Source organism: Phasianus colchicus, chromosome 3, assembly GCF_987193195.1.
Source record: "Phasianus colchicus chromosome 3, bPhaCol1.hap1.1, whole genome shotgun sequence".
NCBI classification, from domain to species: domain Eukaryota; kingdom Metazoa; phylum Chordata; class Aves; order Galliformes; family Phasianidae; genus Phasianus; species Phasianus colchicus.
In genome coordinates, this window is record NC_143438.1 from 46,340,239 (window position 1) to 46,366,246 (window position 26,008).

The window sequence follows — 26,008 nt, forward strand, 5'->3', positions numbered from 1 at the left end:
TTTTTTCTTTTTCTTTTTTTTTTTTTTTTTGAGTGATGGGGCATAACTAATCTTGTCCACTGATCTGAAGTTGTAATTATTATTACACTGTTTTCATTATTGTATTGCATTATCTGCACATTTCCTTAGTATATTCCTTCCAAGATTTTATGAATTGAAAGAAAATTTTACCTCCATTAACAGACTTTTTGACTTAACAATTTAATACAGAACTATGTGCTGTGCAATTAATTCAGTTATTTTTGTACTTCTGAACTTGTGACCAAGTCTGGAATTTGAAAATAATTCTATTAGATGACAGATTTTTTTTAAAAATGGAGTTAAAAAAACTGAAGCCCAATATCATTTTGGATAGCATTTTTCTTCAGGCAGAAAATATTAATTGCTGGTAGGTTTTAACTTGACAAGAGAAACTAAAAACTCTAAAGTGTCCCTGTTTTGAGTAAGTTATTAGATAGCATTTAAATAAGATCTGTGTAGAACATTATAGTTAACAGTCTGTGTTTTTTCGACAAGAAGTTGTAGGTTCTGTTATCAAGTTTGAGAAGTCCACTTAGAGTTTTACAGGTAGATTACAGACTTTTTGATCACTGAAACATACTTGATATTTTAAATGTTTTATAACAAGCTCTACCATCATCTTGAAACCCACTCTCTTAGATGTATAAATCTAATTTCCTTTGAAGATGTATGTAATAGAAATACATCCTGTATATGTATATTCAGTGGTGTTCTTATATATATATATATAAGATATATATTATATATATATCATATATATATACATATATACATATACAGGATGTATTTATGTAAATATATACATACATATATATATATATATGTATTAGAAAAGTGAGTTAACATTTTTATTGCTCCCCATGAAGGCTAATTCTCCATTAAACACATTAATGAAGAAGGTAGGGGCCATGTAATAAGGATATCATAAAGAACACCACTGAATTTTCCTAGTGTCTTTCCAAAAGTCACAATTTTCTAAAGATTATAGGATAATATGATCTTTCTCATAAGAGTGCTGATTACTTGTGACTGTTGTTGTTTTATTCCTGTATTTTATGTATTTTACGTATACTATAGTTCTTTTATAATTGAGTTTATTAAGTAACATTCTTAAAGGGGACAATATTTCAGAGCATTTGAGAGTGTAATGTTTAAGTTCGTTAATTCAGTTGCTGTGTGAGATAAGTGAAACTCATATGTGAAGATGAATCTTGAAGGCCTTCCCAAGGAGAAATGATCTTATAAGGTGTTTCAAAAATAATAAAACCTGTCAGCAGATGATTAGTTTGACTTTGGAAGTGATGCTATTCTTGAGTTATTGCTGGAGAATATAGCCAGAAGTATTTAAGCAGGTCAGTGCTTTTCTATATCTATATTTTAAGGCCTTATTTGAGAGCTGAAATACTCCAAATTGAATTGGAAAGTTGTGTGAAATTCTTGATAATTAAAAATGAAGTACAAATATATGTTTATTGTAAACATATGAATGGAAAATATATTGCAAATTTACACGCAAACTTTCACACAAAAAAAATTGTTTTAATCTACTTTTTCTAATTTGTAGAGCTTAATCATTGTTTTTCAAATTGACGCTTGCTTGTGTAGGTTTAAACAGAACAGATATTTTCTTAAACTGTGTCTCATCCGACTGTTGTCTGAACTTCTCACTAATATTGCAGAAGTTCTCAGCCCGCAGGAAATCTGAGCATGGGTTTTATAAATAAAAGCAAATTAAACAAGCAGTACAAAACTTAAGGAGATTTTTAAGTTTCGTCATCTCCCACGGTTTGTCCTCCTCTTCCTTATTTAGTTATTTATTCATTTATTGATTTACCTTTTGGCCTTGTCATATGTCCTATTTTCAAATGCTAATGTTTCCTATTAATTCCAAGTGTTTCTGTCACTAGAGATGGGCTAACAGGCCTGTGAAATCAGGGGAGAAATTCCTCCGCTTTCTCTTTGAAAGCTAAAATATTGTGACAACGTCCAGCATGCTGGAGCCTATTAGCAGGGCAGCTAGCTTGTGCTGAAAGCAGCGCACCCCGAAATGTCAGGCAGCAGGGCTATTGCCGAGAGCTAATTAGGAGCAATTAGCAGGTCTCCCTGCTGGGCAGATCGCTATTACCTTTCTCTTCCGTACCCTTCCCCCTGCTGTCGTTGCAGAGAAGCGAGTTGTGGCAGCGATGCTTCTCAGAGTGCGTGTGTGTGCGTGTGTGTGTGTGTCCGTACGGGCGCGCTGCGCCCCGGCCCCCTCCCCGCCCCGCCGCATTGTGGAGGGAGGGACCGCGGCCCGCAGCCGCCTCCGCCGCTGTGCGGGGCCGGCAGCTGTCCGAGGTGCTGAGCCGTGCGGGACCCAGAGCTGTCCGAGGTGCTGAGCCGTGCGGGACTTGCAGCTGTCCGAGGTGCTGAGCAGCGCCGCGCCCGGGCGGCATCATGGTGTTTGCTCCAGGTAAGGACAGCCGCTTCGGGTGCCTACCCCAGGGAGACCAGCGGGAAGGCCCTGGCCATGCCGGAGAGTCTGCTCTGGGGTCTATGGGGGAGGGTGTACCAGCTGAACCAGTGCTACTGCTGGGCAAAGATAGGCAGTTTCATAGGGAGGGATTCAGCTGAAGGCTATAAGGGTCACCCCTGTGGTTTCCATCAGGGGCAGGAACCTTACACATGCAAGGGGCTCTGCACATTAGACTACAGAAGGGCCAGGAAGGGGAATGGAGCCTTGCAGTGTCTCGGGAGTGAGTGCCCCCAGCACTCACACTGGTGGCTGTCAATGAAACAAGTTCTGAATCTCTGGAGTTATTTTACAAAATTCTACCATCACCACTCCCCCCTCTCCCTTACTCCCCTCAAAGTATTAGAATAGAAGAGTACAGAAAGTTTGTTCAGGCCAGTTGTTACTGGAACAAAATTGAAGACTTCAGCAGAATCTCATGTGACACTTCGCTCCATAAGGGAGTTTTGCTAGATGGTATAACTATACTACACTAGAAAGAAACTGCAGAGAACCTGCATTGGGTGTAATACATTCTGCTTGCAAGTCGGCAATTTGTTGTTCCGAAATGGATGAGAGGCCTAGTAGCTCTCAGATATTATAGTCATGCATAACATTTTCTGTAGTGAAATGACTTGCAATTCATTTCTTTAAAAATGCATAGCTGTCAGTAAAATAGTGGGTCAATAGAAAAGGGAAAGTGAATGCTGCAACTTGACAATGAACAATTATAGAAACCTTTGTTTTGCAAAGCTTACAGAAGTTTTGCTTTTCTTTGAAATTTCATGTCTCATCTGTGAAGGGGTAAGAATCCAAAACTTTTACACCCTCATTAAATAAAAAATATATTGGGGTTCATTTTCCTAACTGAACAACTGAAAGGCTAACCTTTTGGGAGATAAATATCTCTCTTCAATAATCAGAAGTTGATTTTGTCTCTCATACTGCCAAGTTGTGGACTAATATACTGCTTTCCCATAAAGACTGCCCTGAAGTTGGGATCAAGTTGTTTATCTCAATAGAACCAGTCACTGTTTTATGTAGTACACCTTTCAGTATTAGTGGCTTTTTTCTGAATTCCTTTTATCTGACAGTCTGTCACCACTAACTGAACTCATTTTTTAAATGCACTATGGGACTGGAGTACTGCAGGATGAGATTACCTCTAAAATAATGTAAACACATTGTTTTTTGTCATACCCAAAGACTGACAATTATTAAAAACCAGATCTCAGTATAGCCGCATAAATTGTTCTTTTCACAACCCTAATCCATAAAGAAAAAAAATCTGTCTTGTATAATCATTCTTCTCAGCCTATTTTTACATAAAGAAAAGTCCTTGGTTTCCTTGCAAATGTCATAATGTACATAGGGTAACTAAATATGAATTTGTAGAAGAGATGATAAAACAATCAGAGAGGTTTGACAATCTACAGAGCAAGCCTGAGTAGATTACATTTTTGCTGATCGCTTTTCTTCACTGTCAGTCAGCTTTACCCTGGCATTCTCTCTTGTCTCCATATGTGTATATTTTAAAAATCAGAGTTTTGTACATCTTTAACATCTTCATAGTAGCTTCATATAGATGTGGCTATATCATGTAGGAACTCTGTACATTTACTAAGAAGTTGAGTTTCATTTTCTTGTCTTAACTTTCTGATTTTATTGTATTGTGATGAATGACCTGATTTCAATTTCATGTATTTGTTTCTCATGGTCTGGGGAATGGAGGGGGGGGGGGAGAGGGTGAAGGAGAAAAAGATTTGTCTATTTATAAATGGTTGTACATTATATCCTTAGGCTCAAAATGATAAACATGCTTCAAGAAGGGGAAAAACACAGACACACAAACACACACACATGCACACAAAGAAAACAAACTAAAAAAAATCTCGTCAAGGAGAAGTTTGTTTAGCTGAAGACAAAGGTAATTATTTCTATGTCAACAAGATGAGACCTTTCATTATTGAAGAGCACTTGCTTAATGTGTTATGTTCATAAACTAGTAAGTAGAAAAAGTCTACCAAATGAAAACATATGTTTTTAAAGGTGAAGACAACTACCTATTGACGGAATAGAGATTTTACTTTTAATCTTCAACTCTTTTTCCTAGATCTTACAACCAGCTGCTAAAAAGCAACAACAATAACAAATCCTAAAACTTTAGACCAAAATAAACCAAAACCACAGGCTTCATTGTTATTGAAATGGATTTGTAAAAAAAAAAAATACATAAAGATGATTATTTTACTAAAGAAAAAAAGACATTATTGCTCATTCCATGTTGTTCTGGCAACTATGTTGCTGCTTACAGGTGTGCAAAAAGCTACTATTCATATCTGATCTTCCTTCACACCCAATTTTCACAAACTTTGACTCTTGGCTTAAATTGCTATATAGTCTGCTGGAGATAAGAACTGAGAAGAACATTTTTCCTTGTATGATTTAATCTGACTGGAGCTTCATTGTACTTTCTTGTGGAGGTTAACTTATGGTAGGTTGGTATAGGAAATGAAATGCCAACACTAGATGTCTGGGAGATCATTCTACCTAAAGGATTCCCAGATGATACAGCTGTTTATAATGCTATTGTTATAATAGGAGATGATCCATGTAATGGAAATGTAGACAAACAATTACTTTGCAATGTTTAGCTTGTTTACTTTTCCTGAATTTAGTTGCTTCAAGCAGAAGTAGACAAGGAAGACTTATCATCAAATGTAAGGATGGAGATGTGCACAGGACTGCCGAATGGAAACATGACATTTCCAGTTTTTGGTTTAGGCCATAAAGAAGTTGTTGAAGTGAAAGGTTTTCTTAGGAGACTTCAGAAGATAATAGATTCTGAACTTTAAATAAAAAAAAATTGTCCTATTAGCATACAAAAGATTGATATTTGTAAATTCTGCAACTGATTGCAAGGTAATAAATGAAGAGTTTTTAAAACATTTTTTTTTCTAAAGCACCGGGAAAAATCATGAAGAGATGACTTTTGAATGCAGCAAACAAGCTCTATCATTAGTTTGGAAAGAAGAGGTCACTTCCAATATCAGACCATCTATCCATAATATCAATATCTATCAATCATTTTAAATGTTCCTAATCAACATTATGCTACTTTCTTTTCAAATTACTTACAGTTACTTTTCAAAATAATAATAATAATAATAATAATAATGATAATGATAATGATAATGATAATGATAATAAAAAACAAACCAAAAAACAGAAGGTCTTGGGCATACTCCCTGCTTATTCAAGACCCCAAAACTTTTCATATGGAACATTAAAATAAAAATGGAAAAAAAGTGGGCTTTTTCTGATTCAACTGAACAAGGGGGATACAAAAGAATTTTGTCATTCTCCCAGGATTTTTTCTAATGCTATTTTGCCCATGAATCACTCCAACACTTTTGCCTTAACCTTCTACCCTCTGCATGTCTGCACTGATAAAGCACTAAGGTTGCCTGCATTTTCAAAACTAGCTTGGAATCTTGTTAAAGGTATATGCTACCAAATAGGTTTCCTAAGCAACTCTCTCACTAGGACATCACTTAAAAGATTATTATAGTATCTACTGAGATTTTTACTTTATAATGTAACACTATAGGATACTGCCAAATTAGAATCACATGGCAGGTTATTACTGTTTCACCAAATCAATACTGTACCATGCTATGTTTTGTTAAATATGAATTTGTATATTTTTTTCAGAAAAGAATTTGTTTTGATCTGGATATGTCAAGAAAGATTACAACATTTATATTGGCAGCTTATCAGAACATTTCTATCCTTTAAGTATCACTTTGAATTGTGCAATTCCATCCTTCAGTTGATTCTTGTTATTTTTCAGCGTAATTTTGAAGATTTCTTCTTACCTAAATCCAAAAACTCATTGGCTTTGCTCACGAAGGAGGAAGAGGTAGTAAAATCAATTTTTTAATCAATATTTTTGTGTAAAAAAGATGTGTGAAAACACTTGAAGTTTAAAGATATTTAAACACTACAGAAGTCAGAACGTTCACTGCTCAACCTTTCTTCTGCAACAGCAATTCAAACAGCTTTTCAGCTAGCTCTTCACAAGCACAGTCTTCACAGTGGCTGAGTAGTGGCTTATATTAAAAGAATTGTTCATAGCTAAGAGTTGGTAATAATAAGTCATACAGTCATTACTAAAATCCTTACTAGCACTGTTTTCCAAAAGCCAAATTGTGAATGTGCAATGGGAATGAGTTACACTGACCTGTAAAGTTTCTTCCTCCAGACTGTTACTCTTCCATATGAATTGCTCTGTCGTAGTTCTCACAGACATAAATAATATGATTCAAACCTTGTAAGCTTTAACATGATAATGGAAATTAAATACCGTAGAATACAGCAAAGCTTTGGATTTCTCCCTGTATCTTCAATCTTATACATCAGGTATTTTATTAAGGACTTAATGTATCATGTTTACACATAAGAAGTTAAGCATAAGCTCTTTGCAAGCAATGTATATAATTTCTTTATAGGCCTTCTGAAATTATCTGAGAGGTTAGCCATTTGCAGTTATGTTCCTTCCCTAATATTTTGCAAGAATAAGATTTTATTACTACTATTATTATTTGCAAGAATAAGATTTATTATTTTTTAAGGAGTTGCAATTGGAGCAGAATCTTTATTGATGTTAACAGAAATGAGAAGATGACCTGAATAGTCGTAACATTCCTATAGAATGCCTTGCCAGGGAAGTCAATGCAGGTGAGCTCTGTGCTGCTGTCATCTGACCCGGCAAATGCTTGTAGTCATGTTGTCAGAAGATGCTGTCTTCTTTCTTAAAGAGTGTCTGAAATTTTCTGCCTGAAGAAGTAAGTTGAGCCATGCAGATATTTCTGTAATGGTAAGGCAAGTGTAATCTCCTGTGGATTACTTTCATTTGCTTCGCTTTGTAGTATGCATATTTGATATAATGACACTGTTTTCTTACTTTGATCAGGGAATCAACTTACCATTTATCAGTATGAAGGTTGTGCATATCCATTACTACATTTGTTAAATAATCAGATTAACCTTACCTTCTGTCTCGAAGTAAGCTTTCTCTTTAGAGGGGGAAATACTTCTCTGGGGATTTTGATCCAAGAGAGGAAAACAGCATTCCAATTGCATCCTGTTTCTTGCAGCATGTATATATAGGGACACTGTCAGATTACAGCTGTGAAAATGGACCTCTTCGAAGGCGCACTCTAAATTTATATAATCTTTTATACACTTTGTCTTGTAACTTTGCATATACACATACATACATATATATATATATGTATATATATATATATTCAGCCACAATTTTTAATAGCCTTAATATACAGCTTTCAAACTCTGTTCACATTCTGAATTAAGCAGGACACTTTTCCTATACAGTTATTACAGCTTGCAGAATGTTATCACTGATTTGCTGGCTTTTGACAAATTACATAGCCTCTTCCTTATTTTCTTTACATTAAAATTGAAAAACAAACAAAGCAAAAAAAAATGCAGAGTGAGATACTGCAAATTTTGATTAAGCTGTACAGAGCGGAAGACCAAAAACTGTGTGGCACTGCAGAAATATGAACACAACAGCTAACAGTGGAGCATGGCACCTTTGAAAACTTTCACCCGTGCTACATAGTGATGGAAGTAAAAGCCTTTTAACACCTAGGAAAGGTAGGGGGGGGATTCAGCAAGGCTCTATGTGAGCCCACGAATGATATTTTTTGGTACAGAATTAGAAGACCTGAATGTGAGATATCACTTTCTGTGCCTAAAATGTTATTTTTTGGCTAGTAACCTCTGAGCACATAAGCAATAGAAAATAGAAGTGTAATGGCACATGATCTACCTGTATCTGTAACATTAGACTTCACCTTCACATGGAGAAGCACACCATTTGCTGCAGAGATTATTCTTTCTTTGTATTTGAAGCTTGTCTCCTAAAAGAAATAGCAAAATTGTGCAGATTAAGATAATTCAATTTTTTTAATTTTAGAGAAACTGGTCCCACATATTTTTTACAAAGTATCTTATTCTAAATACACTGAGCTCTACCTTAGGAGTAGAAAAACAAAATAAAAGAAAGAACTCTCATAAGTTAATGTTGACCTGTAGTGTTAGTTCAAGAAATTTTTCTTCTAACAACAAAATCTGAGTATCATGCTAATAGATTTATGCATGGCAGAATATTCAGTGACTACTACTTTGAACTGCATCCAGTCTTCAAAGCTGTGAACACGTAGTCCTTAAACAACGAAACCGTTGCTATACATGAAAATACTGAGTAAATGTATAAACTGAAGTTTATAATATGTTTTAGTTAATCTTATTAAAGTACAGCAATAAATCTTATAAAACGTTGAAAAATTCTTAAGAACAGCTTAAATATCTGTAGATCTCAACAACTTCTTAATCTGAAAGATGTTGAAAGCTTCATATTGGCTAGCATATTTCAAGTATTATGGATTAACTCACCAGTGACTTATAAAAAACAATATTGATATATAAAACTAAACCAAAAACTATGGTACTTAGATCTATGCCTTTCTCCTAAAGAGAAATGCACAGTGGACAAAAAATTATGAAAAGGTGATATGGCTATAAAGTATTACTTTGGAGATATTAAATCTGAATTCAATATTAAATGGGAAGTTTGGTGGCCCTGCGTGTGGCAGGGGGGTCGGAGATTCTTGATCCTTGAGGTCCCTTCCAACCCTGGCCATTCTGTGATTCTGTGATATTTTTAAGGACAGGAAATGTAACTGAACTATAACTTTTCTGGTGTAAGCGAGGGAGTGTTAAAAATCTTCTGACCACTACAGGTTAGGGAACTGGAAAAACCTGGTAGTCCTACATGAAAGCATTTCTGATATCTTAGAATCACAGAATCATAGAATGGCTTGGGTTGGAAAGGACCTCAATGATCAACAAGCTCCAAGCCCCTGTCACAGGCAGGGCCACCAACTTCTATCTAATCTACTAAGTATCTAATACTAGTCCTTCAGTTTACTTCCTCCTTCCTCGAGTAACCAGGGCAGCTGAGTGCCCTTAGAAACCTGACAGCTGTCATTCAGAAACTCATAGAGCTCCATTTTGAGGCATGAGTAACGGTACTGGACAGAACTAATTTTGAAGTGAAGAATGCATATGCAGGGTTTCTTTTTTCTTTTTGTTTTTTTTCTCTTTCTTTTTTTCTCTCTTTTGTTTTATGCTTTCCCCTCCTTAATGCTTCAGTCTAGGACCTTTTCATGAGATCTGAACTGGCATCATTACTGATATTGGTATAAATTGGATCTCTAATCCTTAATGGCACATGCATAAAGTTGGTTTTGTGCACATGTTCGAAAGTCTATAGCTCTGGCTAACTGATGTGTTCATTCATTTTGGATGTAATTAATATGACTCATCAACGTTTCCTGATGATGGATGATGTGCAGCCTCATCTTTTATATCCCTTTTGCCAATTATGGATTCCAGTGCTGAAAACCTAGCACAAACCAATTAAGCAGTGCAGAGAAGGAGATTTTTAACCATTGTGATTTACAAGTTATAAAATATTCCCCAATAGATTCTCACCTGTAATTTCCATTCTGTGATTAGGAAAATTGAGAGATATGCCACTGCCTAAAGTCAGGAGGTTAAAGAACAGATTTTAACTCTTCTTTGCAGTAGAAGACCAGTGTTGATGCAATGATGCAAGACCAATGTAGTTAATTACTACCACATGTACACTTTATGTTATTTGCAAACTTTCCAGAATCTTCACATTTTTTGTGAGAATTACAGTTTATAAACAAAAATTAGCTGATGTCCTGTAACTTTTCTGATAAATATATACTTGACCCTATGATAAAATTTTATCATCATGATCTTGTTTATATGTACTTTCATTGCAATTTAAATGTCACCAGTACTGTTTGTTTGTAAAACTACCAGTAGTATTTTTCAATGGAATTGAAGTAGACATACCAGGGAGTGGTATTTTTGTTGGATTGTTATTATGTTTATTAATCACAAGGGAAAAAAATTCTAATATTGCAGAGCTGCAGAAAAAAATTATAATGGTTAACTATTCCAAACCAAAGTAATATATTCTTAAAACAAATGGCAATTGTTTCTAGTTAAGAGATGTGTTTACATAATCTCTTGCAAAACACTGAGAGATAATTGTTGCTTCATATCTCTTTCAAATTGAGAAATTTTGTATAAATCAAACTTGTAGCTAATGGGAATATATTTTGGGTAACTGAATTCTAAATTGTTCTGATGCTTGCTTAGAGAAATATGGTTTCACTGTATTTAAAAATGGTTGAACTCAAAGCTGTTTCAAAAAAAAAAAAAAAATTCCTTTTTTTCTAGGAGAACAGCTTTAGAGGATTCACTTGCTAGAATTAAACTACATTTGTTATTCCTGTGAAGCAGAACTTATTTTAATCTCTGATGCATGGCCCTTGGGATTTACAGAACCTGATGGAAGAGTTAAGTTTTTCTCTTCAAATGCAGGTTTGTATTGTGTCTCAAGGCCAAATGAGACCTAACCTGCAGGAAGATATGAGATGCATATGTGTCACAAGTTTTGAGAAAAATGGATTTAAATTAAAAGACAGTATTTTAGTTCTAGGAAAAACAATAAGCATGCCTAAAAAGCAAAAAAGATAACCGAGATAAAAGAGATAGTAAAAATTTGTTGAGATTACAGAGGTAGGATGTTCATATATGGTCATTCATGCTCACATGTGACTAATGCCTTCTCAAAAAGTATGTGATAAATTATTTGTAGCCTATGCTTTCCAAGAGTCTGAAGTTCTTTCCTACCACAGCTCATTCACCATTTTGCCCCTGCTCTAATTCCGTGTGAAAAATTTTACTTCTGTTTCCTTTTAAAATATTGATACTTCATTCACTGAAAGATACCTTGTTCCCCCACCATAATCTGGTGATCTGGGATGGACTTAAATCTTTGCAAGAACAGGGTCTGTGGTTGCATAGCTTCCTGACAGTATCCCCAACAGTTCTATGAAAATATATGGTGGATAACTTTTTGAACTGCTGATTCACATAAATGATGTGTTGCTAAGTATTATTTAGTAAGAATGTTTATAAATCTTATTAAATTTAACAAGCAGTAAACTGAAAGGGAGAAGGCACAAGAGACTGCTTTGATCTCAGGCTGGAAAGGAAGTGAATCTTGGTGCTCTGAAGAAAGGAAAGTGAGTAAATGAGAAAAAGGTCCATGTGTTACCAGATGGAAGTTCTTCAAGACTTTATCTGTGTTCAGCACTCTTTCTCTATAGTTACTGATTTCAATGTTTACTTTTCTAGGTATATTCCATAGCCTAGAAACAGCAGAGTATAAGATCTCCCCACACAAGGTATGGCTTCTGAAGCATATTTCATTTTCAGAAGCCAAGGAAATTTTTAGATACTAATATATGGCACTAATCTTACATGAAAGTAGAATATGTGACTGATTCTCAAAGCCATTCTAAGACTTTGAAGTTTTGCACATCTTTCAAATTGTATTTTCGATTGCAGAACCAAAGTGGAGTTTGCAGTATAACTGCAGTATAACTGCAGAGAATAACTAGAAAACACGAAGGGGATTTTTCGTCTTGATGTGGCCATTAGACAAAGGAGACTTATAAGCAGAATGCTATTTCTGCTATAATGTAATGTTTTACCAGCAAACAGTTCAACTGAAATTTTGTCATAGAATTTTTATTAAAATTATTCTTCAAATCTTAAATACTAAATGCTTAGACAGCAGGGGAGATATCTTACCTTATTGGTAATGGTATTAGTATATGATCCTTACAATGCCTTATTAATTCTATAGGCACTCAAAGTTCTACCTTTATTCGTGTCCACAGCAGTTTGTATCTTAGCAAAGTGGAGCAGTTTGATAGACATTTTCCAGTTCAGTCCCTTTGGGATACTTGCATGAGTCATTGCTGTTTTCCTTAGTCAGTCACTCTCTTCTAAGTACAGAATATCAATAAAGAAGTGACCTTCTCAAAAAACAGCTTTGTGCTAGCTGTTTCCTTTGAAACGAATAGCTGGAAGAAAGAGGGAATAATGGGAACAGCCTTCTAGATACTGCAGTTTACTCCTTCAGGAAGTGAAAAAGTTGAGTTTTATGGCAGCCTCACCAGACGGAGTCATAAAATCACAGAATGGTTGAGGTTGGAAATGACTAGTGGAGGTCATCTGATCCAACAGCCCCTTCAAGCAGGCCACCCAGATCAGGGTGCCCAGGCCCACGTCTAGGCAGCTTTTGATGATCTCTCTGGGAAAAAATTCCATAGCCTCTCTGGGCAGCCTTTGCCGGTGCTTTATCACTCACAGAGCACAGAAGTGCTTCCTGGTGTTTGGAGTGAGCCTCCTGTGTGCCATTTTGTGTCCATTGCCTCTTGTTTTGTCACTGGGCACCACTGGAAAGAGCCTTCATCCTATTTTCACTCTCCAGGCGTTTATATAGACATTTTTGAGATCCCGCTGAGCCTCCTCCAGGCCAGAGAGTTCCAGCTTTCAGCCTCTCAACTTTCTCCTTAAGAGAAGCTTCAGTCCTTCATCATCTTTTTGGCCCTTCGCTGGACTCAATCCTATGTGTTTATGTCTCTATTTCATGAGGAAGGGTGAGGCAGAACTGGATACAGTACCCCAGAAGTGGTATCACCAGTGCTGAGGACAGGGGAAGGATCTCCTACTTTCACATGCTGGAAACAAGAAGGCAGCTGAATCCAGATTTCTCAGGTGAATTACTGCTGGATTTTCCTATGTTCAGCTTTATTAAGCCCTTCATTATCTGATGAGAGATAAGAAGAAAAAGTGAAGAAATTTCTGTTTTTGTAATCCTCTTGAAGAGGAGTCCTTTTACAGCAACTCCAATACCTGAAATTCTTAGGGCTTCACAAATTGTGAAAGATTCTTGATCTGAGTTAGGGCAAAATAACCTAGTTTCACAAATGGACTGAAAGATGATCCTTTTGAAAGTACGCTATAACTCTGACATTTGAAAAAAAAAGTTAAAATTTTGACTGTCTTTAGCCAGAAGATGACATTAGCTATGATTGAAAGCTTAAGCCATACAAGAAGAGGTAAGGTAAGGTCAGAAAAAAACAAACAAACAAATACCCACATGCATTTATCCTCATTTATCAGCCATGATTGGAAACAAAAATACAATGAAAGCCCTATTCTAGATTTAAAGAAAAAAAATGTGTCACATAGCTCTAGGTCCTAGAAATCTTCTTGAGCAGAGCCACTGTTCTGAGAGGCAGCTGGGATTTCAGACCTTACTTCCCAGTTTAAAGTATGGGCTTCTCTTCATGCCCAACACCCTCTCAATTTCCATTTTGCTTAATGTGTATTATAGATGTCCTATTTGTTGTATTCACAATCCCATCTTTTACCTTGAATTTTCTAATTCCTTCTAATAAATGACAACATCCCCCCATCCAGACCTCTACATAAAATAGTATCAAGAGAGAAGAGGATAGAGGAAGACTGAGAAAGGCATGTATCCTCTTAATTAAGATTTAGTAGCACCATGGAGGAATTTAGGGTGTGGTAGCCACAAGGACTGGACTATGCCACACAGTGACCATAAATTTTAGAACATTTTTTAAGCAGAATGGGCATAGTAAGTGGATAGTGTTTTGTATTGTAAAGGTTATGTCTGACAATGGCTTCCTATATTTTATTGAGAACACACACCAAACTAATTTCTTGCTCCTCTGGGCCAGCTGTGACAGACACTACAGTCCAAGAGGAACTTCATATGTGACAGACTGACATGTATGGATCTTGGCTGTCAGTCCAGATCCTACATACGGTAGTCACTCTATAGGGTCAGACATCTGCACTGTGTCTGATATCCAACTCAAAAGGTGAAAGGAAAAGAGGAAAGAAAAGGATAAGCTCATGCTACAACTGGGCAATTTGTCTAGTAGGATGCTGTGAGAGGCAGCATCAAAAGCCTTACTAAAATCTAGAAATATTACAGCCACTGACTGGATTATCGTATCATATACGGTCAAATTACTAAGACAGAATTTTCCCTACATGAACCCATGTTGACTATGCATGATAATGGCTTTGTTCTTTAAATGCCTTTCAGTAACATCTAGGATAATCTCTATAATTTTTCCAAGTACTGTTGGTAAACTAACAGATCTGTAGTTTTCTGTGTCTTCTCTAAAGCCTTTCTTATTTTCTGACTTCTAATTTCAAATGTAGTTGGTCAGCATAAACTCTCAGTGGCCCCATTACTTACAACATCCAGCATCTTTGACTTTTTTCATAACCAAGGCCATTTAGGTTTTTTTTTAATCTGGGCTACTATCATCCTATGTTAAATTGATGGAAAGTTGTTACATGTTTGATTGTGCTTCTTTATTCCTTTTCTGTGCATACCTAAACTATCAGAAGTAGTTCAGAGGTTTCTATCATCTGCTTCATTTTCCTGGCACACACCAACACTGTCTAACAAGCAGATGTAATCAAGGTCTCACTTAAATGAATTGTATTTAAATATCGGCTTTGCTCCATGACAAATAACTGAAAAACACAGGTAACCATACTAATATATATTTATATATATAATTCAGATTTTTTACAGTAAGAAGAATAAAATAAAACATGAAGTGCTCCAAAAGAAAGAAAAATCAGTAATTTTCAGCAGCAACACCATTGCAGATAGTATGCTTTTAAAAATAAAATCTGATTTTTTTTGGTCATGAGGCTTGGTAAATTGATCACATTTCACATACCCTTGTACCCCAATCCAGCATACTCATTTGTATTTACTGATTCACTCACATTGAGAATTTCATATTTATCCATACTTTTGGTAATATATCTTCCGAACACTGAGTTGGCTGATACTTTTCAGCCCAGCAAGACTAGTTCATTGTGTAATAATATGAGTTCATATTTGAGCAGTAGAGTAGTATCTGTACATTACTGTTAAATAGAATCATAGAATCACAAGGTTGAAAAAGACCTACAAGCTCATCTAATTCAACCGTCCCCCCATCACCATTACTATTACCATTATTACCCACTAAGTTACTAAAGCTAGTAATCTTGATACAGTTGCATGTTGTTTTTAAATTTCATATATTTTATTTCGATAGAAAAAAAACATGCTTACATTTTTACTTTTAGCCAGAAATTGTATAATATGTATATCATGGATATAAAAAAGAAAAGTATATTTTTGAACTTCTTTCAAAGAAATTTTGGAGATAATGAATTGTTTAGTTCTTACAGAATAAGGTTTAATTATTTTGCTATTGGTTGATTTGGTCTCACAAATCTTTGTAGTGTCTTCCATAGGATAAACTGGTGATTTTACTTTACTTTTTGTTTCTATCTAAAATTTTCTTCCAACTATTTCTTAAGGAACAGTGTGTCTCACAACTCCAAATGTGGACGTCTTATGAGAGCATCTGATCTTTCATTCACTCTGTTTTACTTCTCTCAGGACATAATTCTTAATAAATGCCTTCAAACCAGACAGTGAAGTACAAATCCCATTTCATGAACTATGTGAGTATAACACGATTGGTTAAGAAAGAACTGAGAAGATTATCTCAAAAGCCTTTAAAATCAAATCTAGTAATACAATTAAGCACCTACCCTAAGCATTTCCATTAGCAAGTGTGTTTTCCTAAATTCCTGTAGGTGGACATTGACCATTTTACAGCATTCCTTGTTGTCCTACCAAGTCATCTTTTCTGCTAGGAAACAAAGTAGTCTCTAATCTACTTTTCTTCGTTTCCACTTTAGTTGTCACAGAACATTACTTTTTCCTCCAGGTTTTAGCATTTTGATGAAACAAGAAACTATCACATAAAAATTGTATGGTTTTTTTAGGTTGCTGTTGGTAGTGGAGTTTTGTTTATTTGTTTTCCTACTTTAACTGTAGCAATCTGAGCATTTCTTAATGTTTTTCAAATGCTTTTGAAAATGTAGCTAAGGATTAATGAACTTACACTTAAGAAAATGTTTGCATTTAAGCCAATTGGAATTCAATGGGTGAAGGCTTTTGATTTTAAGTAAATAGAAACCTTAATGAAAACTTTTTCCTTTTATGGTCATGAAGATGCATCAGAACTGCAAAATGAAGTCAAAATCCCCATAGAGAAGCTCACATCTAATCAAAAAGGATATGATTCAGAGATAGATGAGGGAAAAAAAAAACACTTTCCCTCTCATGCTGTAAAATAGAACGGTACTTGTTTCAGCTGCAAACACACAGCTGTCCTGGGGCTGGGAAGTGGGTAGCTGAGGTCTATGACTCAGTCTCCCTCTTCATTCAGATAATCCTGAGCATGCAGCAGGCATTTTGTACTCTACTACAGCATCTTCTGTGGTTCTCTATGTCATAAGCTGTTCCCAAGTACTCCTATCTCCCACCCTCCCTACCCCCTTCTCTATTTCTATCCTTCATGCATTCACAGAGTAGCCACAAATGCTTAAATCACCTTGTTTGTTTGTCATTTGGTTCTGACAGGTGAGAAACCAGGACCAGAGCAAGATGAGGTTAAGCTGCAGAATGCCAGCAAGCAGATAGTGCAGACCGCTATCCTCCAAGCTGTGCAGCAAGTTTCTCGGGAGAACCAACAAAAGGAGAAGCGAACAAACAGCAGCATGAGCCTCCAGCTAGAAAGAGGGAAGTTAACCAAGAAGCATGAAAAAAAGTAAAGGAGCAGCTTGTTTGTATCGATCCTTCCGTCTGCCATGATTTCAGCCTTCTCTTTAGTATCAGCTGTACTGCTAGCGCCATGTTACTGTTGTGAAGCAAACCAAAGTATAATCAACACCTAGACATAGAGTAAAGCTGCAATCGTCCTCGGCTGAAAAATATTAAGTGCATTAGATGACTAACTCCTTATTTATGCAGTGCCTCATAAAAGAAACAATAACCATAGTTGTAAAGGTAGTTTCAAGCACAAGGTCTTATGGCGTGGACGTATTTTCCAAAGCTTGTTGTCAGTGCACTTCCCTGTCAGTTCTACGTGCAATGTTGCTGCCAGGCCAGCTGGCTAGACTCTGTCTTACCGGGTTCACTGAAGCTGTCTTCACAGAAGAAACAGTTTACTACTGAGTGTAGCAGACTGCTCTCAGGCTGCTTTGAGATATGAGATTGTCATTAATTTGATTAACCATGGATTAATCATGGATGTGTAAAATGGATTTGGCGAGTTTCAAGAACCATTCTCTTTTTTTTTCCATCCTGGAAAAAAGAAAAGCATCCACTATGACTTTGCAGCAACTATGTTCTATGACTGTGATCACAGATCTGTGATCTTTGTCTCTTTTTGTAAGAAGTTGAAATAAGTACTGAAGTTTTGGTCCACTCATTTGAAGTACCTTCTGAACTTCTGTACAAAAATCACTTGTGCCTCAACCACTCCTTTTAATTTTCTTGATATTGAAAGAAGAGAAACAGATGTGCTGATACAGAGTTTGCTAGCTATGCCAGTTTTGAAAGTTTGCTGTGACTTGATTAACAGAAATGAATACTGAAGTGGCTTCACAAAAAAAGATTTTGACTTTATTAATATTAGAAGAATGAAAATACACTGTGTCTGAATTCTCTCATGGTAGAGGTTCCTCACTTGCTGGGCATAAAGTGACGTTAGATATTTGCAATTGTCACATAGATTGACCTCAGATAGCACTGCTTTAAGCTGGTAATGCAGAACTTATCCTTTAACTACTCTATATAGCTGAAGAAATCCATGATATTTCTGAAAATACACATTAAATAAATGTATCTTTGACTTTTATGCTCCCTTACTGTAATGATGATTGCACTATTATACAGCTTAAAATTAATAATAGTTTATTTCATTCTGGAAACGGCTTGTAGCTCTACTTTACCTGAATTCTTGTAGTAATATACCTAGAAATATACTAGAAGCAGGTGCAAAGAATCTGCAAAGTAAGATACGAACTTTCATAATTGCTTTTCTACTCAGCAAGATGTGTCTCATAGCGACTGTTTGATTTAAGTAATTGGCTATTACTTACTACGTTCTACTACCTGTGTTATCAATTTCAGGATTCTTTCTCATGGCTAGGGGCTTAGTCACAAATAGCCACATACTGTAATATTAAGCCTCTTAAATCTGCTTCTGTAGTGGAAATGCTAAGTCACAGCTTGAACCAGTGACTGAACACCTGGTGGGAAGGCAGGGTCAAGCTAGGGGAGCTCAGGTGCATTCAATGCCCCTGAGTGAAAAGTAGGGGTGGAACCAGGATCCACCCCTTCCCAGACCTCATTTATGGGTTGGTGGTGGGAGTAGAGGTATCACTTGCTGGAGGTTTTTACCTACCTGAAGCCTTCTAAGAGTAAGTAGATTCTTTCTTTGTGTCTATAGCTGCTGCGTTTGAGCTTATCTCACCTGCTATAGTCTAGGGATTTGCTACTATGTCGTTATTCTTATGTTTTCCATTGTATTAACATCACAGTTTGTGTTGTTTCTTTTAACAGCATTGAGTTATACCAGAAAATGCTCTAGCTCACTCTTTATTTCATTTAAAAATGCTAAGATAAATTCAACGTGAAGCTGTTAAAAATCTTCTAATAATTAAAACTGAACTATATTGCAAGTATGTGCTTACTTTGTTTCTCTAGGCTCTGGCTGGAATCCTCAGCCAAGCAAGCTTTGAAAGAAGGAAATATTTCATCTGTGCATGTGAGTGTTTGTTGTAATAGTCATATTTTTAGTATTAGCTTTTTCATCAACTGTCCTTTAGGTAGGTGATAGCTCTTCTCTGAACGCTGATTGTGTCTTTGCTTTTTGAGGGCCAAAGAAAGCTGTCTGTGAGTCAAGGTTCAATTCTGAGGCTGAGGAGTAGGCAAGAGGAGTGGATGAGGGAAAGCAAGCCTCCTGAGGAGGCTCTGTGATGCTAAATGGTGTTTGCCTACAGCGATGTATGAGGGAGAACTACAGGACAACAAAAAACATAACTTATTTAGGATTATTCTACTTTCTTTTTTTCTACAGAAGCTTGCAGGATGTGTATTTTTATATCTTTCTGGTACTTGCACCTTTTGTTGTCTGGAAACTTACATGTCCATATTTTCTTCTTAATCTCTATGTTATGCAAATAAGAACTACAAAAAACCAGTGGATCTAGGCTTTTTACTGTTACTTCATATGAACCTATTCCTTCCACTGTGCTCTTCTGTATTATCTCTTTACTATCCTAGCCCTTTTAGACACACTGTTACTCAACCAGTACCTTGTGCCCTTCATTTCAGTGCTGTCATAAGTCTAACATCATGGAGAAAGAAGAATGATAGGAAGCCTCACAGAGCTGTGAGGTGGTTTGATATCAAAGACTATCAAAGAAAAACAAATACTCTTGCATAAATAGTGTACTTTTCCTTGAGACCCAAATAATGCATTTCCTGTCTATACTATATGTCTCTAAATTAAAGCACGCATTTAGTATCTCCTATCTGTTGACAAAGGATTTTCTGCACACTATTTGCATCTGATGTACGTAGTTGAGACCTATATTGCATGTGAGGAAGCGGGTAATTTTAGTAAATTCATGGGTAGATCATATTTCTGGGAGAAAAATACAGACTATAAATTATTATAGATGTGATGCAGATCAGATTACAAATAAAGAAACTTCAACACCTTACGTGACTGGTTCCTCGTCAAAAAAAGGGTAAAAATGTTCAGATTATGTAGGAAGTCTTTCAAGAAGAACAGTGTGCTTGGGAAGTTTGTGGTACTGACAGTTATCCACCACAATAATTTCTATCTTAAAAATGCAAGACAATCAGAATGGTATCTAAAAATACTTAAAACAAATTAAACACATTTTAGCACTTGTCAATAAGTAGAAGGATGCACAAATATGAAAGTAGACTTACTGCGTCTCTTCTCATGAAGTAGAATCAGGCATCTGTATCTATCCTGCTGCTGCACTTGCTTTATTTTCATTTAGGTTGATTATCATGGTTTTATTGCTGTGCTTGTGTTCTTTGTAATGTAATCAGGCACTGTTCATAAAGCAGCAGTACCTAAATGAAAATTTGCATAGACGCAGCAAAATGTTGTAAGAGATTACTAAATAGCACTGTTCATAAAGTTGGTAGCTCTGGGCAGTTACACTGGAAATCCTTACTATAAAATGACAGCGTAGCTTGGAAACTAACATTTTCAGTTTAACGTCTTAGAAAAATAAAAGTTATCTGTGGTAACATTATCACTAAGAACTGGAAAATCTTGAATGTATAATCAACAGTAAATGATGCATCTAAAAATTTTAATTAAAGTCTTTAATGTTATCAGCTGATTTTTTTGGGGGGGAGGGAGGGGCAGGAGGGGGGGCAGTATTCTTATGCATGTCTGACTGTAATGTATCTACAATAATAAGAATACAAAATAGCAGTGTAGCTGTTCTCAGTATGACTACCGTGAAATATGCTGTGGTTGTCTTTACATGAGTGGTAATGTCAAGTGCAGTAGTTAAGGAGTCATTACCAAAGGCTCTTTCTGACGGTGCTTAATCTAAATTTCAGAAAAGGACATGGGGAAATAAAATATATTATTGAAAGAATATAGGATTCACCCTCTTTCACTTGCTTACCTTTTTGGGGCTGAGGAAAAAAATGAAATCAGTGAAGATCTATATATAGGCATAGCCTAATTTCTCTCAGTTGGTTCCTGCACCGCATTAATTAAATTGTTATAAGAGTATGTAGAAGTGAAGAGGAAAACTGAGCTATTGATAATGTCTTTCTTCCAGTCACCAGAATAAGAAGCAGTCTTACTCGTTTCCAATGGGTTGGTTTCTCATGGCCCCATCAGATAAGTGCTGAAAGAACTTTCTGCCTTGTTTTAGGTTTTCCAGAACAAAGGGCTTCTCTGTGGCCTATTGGTTTTGAATTTGAACTGTAACCCATTCTAAGGGAGTAAAAGCAAGGTCACTCTATCTCTAATTCTGTAACTACTTTCATGAAAGTTTCTGGACATCAGTGTGTATGGACTTCTGAAGGCACCTACGTCTCTGCCAGATTTAGTCAATTTCCTTTCTTCCACAGAAGGATGGATGAGCACACATCAGCTATGCCTGAGTTCTCTGGGGAACACCAAGAAGTAAATGGATGTGTAAATGCATTTGCTTCTAAGCTGTTCTTTTCTGCTAGACAGATTCTTTGTTCAATTAACATAGGCAGCTTATCTTTTTTTATTAATGTTTTCTCCAGTGGCTTGCTACTTGGTTTTTGTATATGAGCTTGCAAGCTTTAACATTAAAACAACAATAGTTCACTTCTAGTGATTCTGTGGAATTGTGTATTCCACCGTGATGTGGCTTTCATGTTGTTTTTTTCTTTCACTAAAGGTGCATAGCGGTAATAAGCAATGTCCTAGAGGAAAGGAAGTTGTGGGCTTTTTTGTTTGTTTTTCCTCCATAGACTATAGCAGAAGGCAACAGAGTTCAGATCATCATAAATCATTTACATATGTGGTGAAAGTAGCTGGCTGTAGATCTTGCATGAGAGCTAATTTTCCTTCTGTACAAGCTGGAGGCAGAAACCACCTAACTTGATTCTAAAAACATTGAAGTAAGATGCTCCTAGTAGTTTTAAGCAAAATGATCTATGAGTGCTTTCAGAGTTGAAATCCATTTAGGATCATCAGCCAGTGAAGTCTCTAATTGCATGCTTTGTGATCTGAGGTGGAAGATGAACGTTACTGTATTGTTCTGAAGACTTAAATGCAACTTCCTTGCATCAGTTGGAGATTTTAAACAGCATCCTTTAGCAGAGTGAAACATTTGCTACTGCCCTTGGGAGTCAATAGCTACTATTCTTTGCGTTTGTGTGCATAAGCATCCCAGAAGATTAAGCTCCAGTTGCTGGAGTAGTTGTCCTTGCCATATATTTATAATTTCTTAGTAAACATATCTCTTACTAATGCTGTTTTCCTTCATTTCTTTCACATAGGACATCTCATTCTGAAAAGCCTCAGATACAAAATGAACGATCTGCTTCCAGAACAAAGAAAGTGAATATAATAAACCTCACTTGCTTCACTGGTGGGATATTGACTCTTTCCCACAGCTTATTGTACAGGTTTGTTTCCAAGGAGAACTGTGTTAGCCAGTGCATCCTTAGCTTCTTGCAGATGTACCCACAGGATCTTTAATACTTCTGGGGAAACAGTTTGCCCTGACTTATGAGAGTTGACCAGCTCTATCTGACATTTGATTTCCCATATACTGAATTATTGAGCATTAGGTGGGAACAGGGAGTATCTTTGGCTGAAAGCTGCAGGCAGCAACAGAAGCTGCAATGCCTGGGGAAGTGGCCCTCTCAATGCATGTTGACCCTGCAGCTCTTTTCTTGACTTGTACATTTCTTTATTTCTATATTTTCATCTCCAGGAAAAAAAAGAAGTCAAGGGAATCAACAAAAGAGAGGTTCTTGAGAGGATTCAGTGCATTCCTGCAACATTTTCAAATTTAAATGAATCACCACAGCATCATTCTCCCCTTTGGTGACTGTATGAAAGAACAATACCGGTGTTTTCTCAGCACATAAAAACAATGGGGTGCCACCTAGTTGAGAGCTCTGTTTCCTCTCGAAGTTAACAGATTTTATCTTCTGTTTGCTAAAGCTGATTAAGATCAGTGCCCGCATCAGGTGATGAATGATCATCACCCTCAGAGGAGCTGCCTGGATGAGAACAGGTAGGGATCCAGGCTCCAATGAGCAGATCTCTGCAGAGAGCACTGGCCTTCTACCTGCCCAGAAAAGTTCCTGAACTGAGCTGAGCAGCTAAGCAAGTCCCTCTTGGTCTGCTTTTGTAGTGTTTGGTTTGTTTGTTTTTAGCAACAAGCCCCTGGGTGTTCTTTGTTCACTGTCAGGCAGGAAATAAAACACATTAGCAAGCAAGTCAGGAATTCAGACCAGCCTTCAGCACACCTGATGTGTGGAAAAACCTTTCTTCTAGGCCAAAATTGGCACATCTTCTGTAACTTGATGCATGCCTTTAGATTTTTCTTCCTTGTAATTCAGGAAAACATGGAAGCCTACAGGATTAGGTTAACTTTTTTTTTTGTCTGCTCTTTTTCACTCCAGCTGACCTGTGCTTTATCTCTCAAGGTCACCTTCCTTGCTCAGAAAAAAAGTCTGAGGAAAAAATAAAGAATTGGTCCCCTTGTCCCTGTTTAAATCTGTGTTCCAGCATAACTCAGGTAATGCTTTTCCTTGATATGTTCCAAAAAAAAAACACCACCCAAACCAAAGCAAGCCCTTTACTGCATGTTTCATTTTTTTTTAAACTGTTTTCCCTGTACTTGCATTGTGTGTAGAGCTAGGACTGTAAAAACTAAAGCTGTGATTTGATTCTGAAGCTATCAAAACAACTACATATGCTAAATCCTCACTTCCTTGAAAAACCCCTTACTCTTATAAATCAGATTATATAACTCCATCTGCCCTGGTAAGAATTAGGTTAACTTCTATTCTGCCTGCTGGCAGGCTAGAAGGCTTGTTGGGGTGTGTGTGTGTGTGAGTGCTGTATTTATTTTGTGTGTATTTTCTTCCTACTTTCAAATATCAGTATCTCAGACTATTAGGACACTTGATTTGGAAAGTTAACCATGCAGCTAGGGAGCACACTGAGTGACTGAGAATTAAAATCTGAGCTGCAGTAATGGGGCTGCATGCAGAGCTAATGAGATACAAAGATCCTGAGGTTGTGTCTTGCAGTATAAAGGTACCATAATAAACAGTCCTGAACAGATTATGATGTCTAGATACTAGCAGCTTTCCCTTGCAGATGGCAATGCTGTCAGTAAATGTCAGCCTTTGGTCTCTGAATACCTGTCACATTTCATTAGGGCACATGTATGACTGTGTTCCCTTTACTGCTGAGGTTTGACAGCAGCTAACAAATGAGTTCTGCTCGTAATTGTTCCATTCCTTATTATTTTGCGATCCATTCATTTTACCCAAGTGCATATCTCCACAAAAGCAAAAAAAAAGAAAAAAAAAACACTTCCACATGAATTTTTTGGATTGTTGGTAACAAAGAATGTACTCCAGAAGATACCAAATGCTCTGCAGCATGACAACAAAACCCAGTTTCTTTCAGAATGTGTCTCTAGAGGAACAGTGCATCAGACTGAGAACACATTACATCTCTTTTGCTGTCATCTTGTTTCATCTTGGACTGAAACTCCAAAAGTACAGATGAGAAGAAAACAACATCTGGTAGCAAGGGTTGTTAATTAGCAATTATTTATCACAAGTGATGCCCCTTCCCGGTCCTTTTAGCACACAGTTATAGAGCAATAGTAGAAAGGACAGGTCTTGGGTACCACTGTCTCTTCTGGTATATGACCTTCATGACTAAAGTCTGTCAAAGAGATCACCATGGCAGAAAGGAATAGGATGAAAGGCCACAAGCGGGCACCAAAGGACCCTGAAAGTGTAAGTCCAAATTGGGATGGTGCTAGAGCTGTGGGGTTGCTCTGAAGAAGCAATTTTCCTACAGATTTTTCCTGGTCTTTTCCTAGATCTCCTTATTCCCTACAACATAAACCACTTAAAAGTATGTTTTTGCAGAGTATGTTCTTCTAGGTGAACTGAAGGAGCGTTCTCTTTCTTGAAGTAAATTACTTACCAAATGAAATGTTGTCTTTGCTGAACAGATCATCCCTGCTCTGTTGCTGCCTGCTAATCACTTTATGTGTTGAGGAAGAAAGGAATCTGGAGGAGGATGCCCTGTTGCAGGTGAAATCTAGTGTCTGCATAGTAACAAAAGGCATATAGTGTTTTGTGACACACAGCTGCAACTGAAGAGTGGTGCCAGACAGTCAGCATTGTTTTCAGAGACTGTTGCAAGCCTACATCGCAAGTCTTGTACGCTATTCTTGTTTCTATTTTGCTGAGTACGTTTTTGTGCCTGTGAGAGAGGGAGACAGGTTGATGCCGTTATCTGTCTTGTTTCTAAAGTACTGCTTTTACTGTTAGGTGAAAACCATTAACTTACCTGTTAATAGATAAAACTTCTTCTGACAGCAGCTGAAGATCAAGGGATGAAAAAGCAGCTCACTCTGTGTGTTTAGTACAATCACAGGTTCAGAAAACATTAGTAACTTCAGAAAAAGATGATTTCCAAGGAAATCTGGAGCATGTTAGAACAAGAGTAAGTAATAAATATTCAGTGGACTTAGCTTTCAACAAGAACCTTTCCCATGTGCTTATAAATGAACTTATGATTTTACTCTGTCATCCACAGTGGTTCTAATTCATGTGAACAGCTTCTAATTTTGCATATATTCACAAATCCATCTCCTGGAGATAAATCAATAAGAGGGAATCATTATTTTCTAGCGAGTGGGATAAAACGTTATTATACTCTCTCTCTTACAGATGAGGTCTACCTGTACTTTGGCAAAAAGGCAATCTGCCAAGTGAGCCATTATGCATCATTCTATGCC

General features: G+C 36.7%; 1 protein-coding gene across 1 annotated transcript; it reads left to right on the top strand.

Annotated features, from left to right (window-relative positions):
- The first annotated feature begins 1,772 nt into the window (after positions 1-1,772).
- AKAIN1 (A-kinase anchor inhibitor 1) lies at positions 1,773-25,807 on the top strand. The gene is made up of 4 exons (XM_090137414.1): positions 1,773-2,470; positions 17,037-18,880; positions 19,167-19,227; positions 25,217-25,807. The coding sequence occupies exons 1-2, from the start codon at positions 2,455-2,457 to the stop codon at positions 17,225-17,227; spliced, it is 207 nt and encodes a 68-aa protein (XP_089993540.1). The 5' UTR covers positions 1,773-2,454; the 3' UTR covers positions 17,228-18,880; positions 19,167-19,227; positions 25,217-25,807.
- Positions 25,808-26,008: the final 201 nt, after the last annotated feature.